The 2,666-nt window shown below is 39.6% G+C and overlaps 1 protein-coding gene across 1 annotated transcript in view; it reads left to right on the top strand.

The window, feature by feature from the left end:
- The first annotated feature begins 1,320 nt into the window (after positions 1-1,320).
- LOC110226713 (tubby-like F-box protein 3) overlaps positions 1,321-2,666 on the top strand; it is a 2,732-nt gene continuing 1,386 nt past the window's right edge. The window contains 4 exon segments of the mRNA XM_021019226.1: positions 1,321-2,145; positions 2,223-2,310; positions 2,399-2,534; positions 2,627-2,655. Coding sequence (XP_020874885.1) covers positions 1,801-2,145; positions 2,223-2,310; positions 2,399-2,534; positions 2,627-2,655 — 598 coding nt within the window. The 5' untranslated portion in view covers positions 1,321-1,800.

Here is a 2,666-nt window from a genome sequence, read left to right as displayed (position 1 = left end):
CCACCACCCTACTATATCTGCATTGTACCATTGGTTTTTACAATCTTACAGCTTGAGGAGGCTCAGTGTTAACTTATTAATAATTACCTGTTTTCTGAAGCTGATCTTCTCTGCTTGTGATTTTTTTGGTTAAGTTGGACAGTGCAGACAGAGAGAAAACAGAATTAGCTCTTCCTAGCATCACAAGCCCGAGCAACATTGAACTAACACCTGCCGATGTTCCTGGGATGTGAATTCAGGGAAGGAAGAATGAGGTGAAGCAGCAAATAGCCTAACAACATTCCAGAAGAGAAAGGCATGACTAGTTGCAGCACGATGGGCTAACAATCACTCACTTCTCGATATTCCTGCTCATCATTTTCCAGTCGCGTTATGCTATTCAACAGAGGAAGACTGAGAATACTGCTCATTTAAACAGCTATGCAATGGAACATTCTGGGCAAAGATAAGTCCCCAAGGTTTACCATAGCAGTAGCAGAGATAATGATTGGAGGGAAAAAACTCACCTATGCAATCAAAAATCATCAAAAGAGCCACTTCACAGTGTGTAGAGAGTGCCCGAGAAAGGATATCTCTATTAGTATTACAGGTTTGAAAGAAAAGGCCAAATGATGATTTTATTGCCGTTGTTAACTTATGGTGTGTAGGCATAGTTAGGATCGAGACCCATTTAATGACTTCAATTCGGCCCAAAATATCGGCGGTAAAAAGGATTCTTACGGCCCAATAAATTTTTTCATTGACGTTTCTTTTAAAAAAAAAATGTTTACGTCTTTGGATTTGACCAAATCAATAGTAGTCCAAATTATTATTTTTATTTATCCAAAGATGGAAGATTTCATCCATCTTAATTATAAAGAAAAAGAAAGTCTCAAAGTAAAACGTTAAAACACCTTTTGGACCTTCAAAGCGGCGAAAGTGCGGTGATCACGGCAACAAAAAGCCTACTGGTTAATTTGTTTTGTCAAATACAATTTGCGTAAAAAGAGGAAAAACGGAAAGAAAGTTTCCATTAAACCAAAGGCTTCTTATCTTCAAATGTCTTTTCCATTGAACAAGATACCATATTTATTACGGTGAAGTTCCAACATTTCCAGATAACAACGAGAAAGAGAAATGTCATCACTTTTTGTTCTTTATTTCCGTTAATCAGTTTCAATTGATATATAAATAAATAAAATGTATTAATTTGGTAGTGTTAAAAATTAAAAAAAAAAACGATGACTGACTGACAACAATAAAAAAAATGAGAGAGGGAAGGAAGCGATTGGATAACACAGAGACACACATACATACATACACATTCATTGTACACACTCCCCCCCGTCAAAATGCCCAAACCCTAAATCTATATTCCTCTGACCGCTTCTTCTTCTTCTTCTTCTGTTGTCTTTCGAGTGTTGGTTGTCGATTTCGATGCCCCAATCTGGGACCTGGGTACTGTTCCCAAGCTCCACCCGGATTCTTTTCCGTCGCGGAAGCCATTGATGTGAAAGCTCCGATAACTTGTGGTTTTTAGCTTCTTCCTAACGTAGCCGCTAATCGGATTTTTAGGTATTTATTCTTTATTTCCGGATCTCCATCTAATCGGATCTTGTGTGTGCTTCTTACTCTCGATCTGAATGTGATAAGGAGGACCCTGTGTTTTAATTGGTATAGATTGGGTGGGGAACAGATCTTGTTCATTCAGTCAGAATGTGGGTTTATTAGGGTTCTTTACAAAGTCTGCAACTTTGAATTAGATGCGTTTCCAAGATATAGAGTCTGCTTAAAGCTTGCTATTAGTTAGAATCCAGAGCCATGTCCTTCAAGAGTCTCATTCAGGACATGAGAGGAGAGCTTGGGAGTATTTCTAGAAAGGGATTCGATGTCAGATTCGGCTATGGTAGATCCAGGTCTCAACGTGTTGTTCAGGATACTTCTGTTCCTGTTGATGCTTTCAAGCAGAGCTGCTGGGCTAACATGCCTCCGGAGCTCCTCAGGGATGTTCTCATGAGGATTGAGCTATCCGAAGACACTTGGCCCTCTAGAAAGAATGTTGTTTCTTGCGCTGGTGTCTGCAGGAACTGGCGTGAGATCGTCAAGGAGATTGTCAAAGTTCCTGAGGTTTCTAGCAAATTGACTTTTCCTATCTCCCTCAAACAGGTTCACTTTCTCTTTTTTTACTTTATATCTCACTTGTGTGCTTATCCAGGCTCATCTTTTTCCTGACTTTCTTTTAGCCCGGTCCAAGGGGATCACTTGTTCAGTGCTATATTATGAGAAACCGCAGCAATCAAACCTACTACCTGTACCTCGGGTTAAACCAAGGTGAACACTCACAGATGCTACTTCTTTTCTCTTTGCATACCTTATGTGTTTGTGAATAACAGTGAAAAGTTTACTTTTTCTGTTTCAGCAGCAGCTTCAAATGATGATGGAAAGTTCCTTCTTGCTGCCAAGAGGTTTCGGAGGCCAACTTGCACTGACTACATCATCTCCTTAAACTGCGATGATGTCTCCAGAGGAAGCAATACCTACATCGGAAAGCTAAGGTACTTAGCTACCGATTGACCCCATGGTTTTAAATACCTGCTTTTTCATATATTTGACATAACCCTTCTCTTTTATCTTAACTTTCTTTCAGATCTAACTTTCTGGGGACCAAGTTCACTTGTATTTGACGC

The sequence above is a fragment of the Arabidopsis lyrata genome (assembly GCF_000004255.2).
Source record: "Arabidopsis lyrata subsp. lyrata unplaced genomic scaffold ARALYscaffold_39, whole genome shotgun sequence".
In the NCBI taxonomy this organism is placed as follows: Eukaryota; Viridiplantae; Streptophyta; class Magnoliopsida; order Brassicales; family Brassicaceae; genus Arabidopsis; species Arabidopsis lyrata.
The sequence above is the reverse complement of the archived record's forward strand: the minus strand, read 5'-3'. Positions and strand labels throughout refer to the sequence as shown.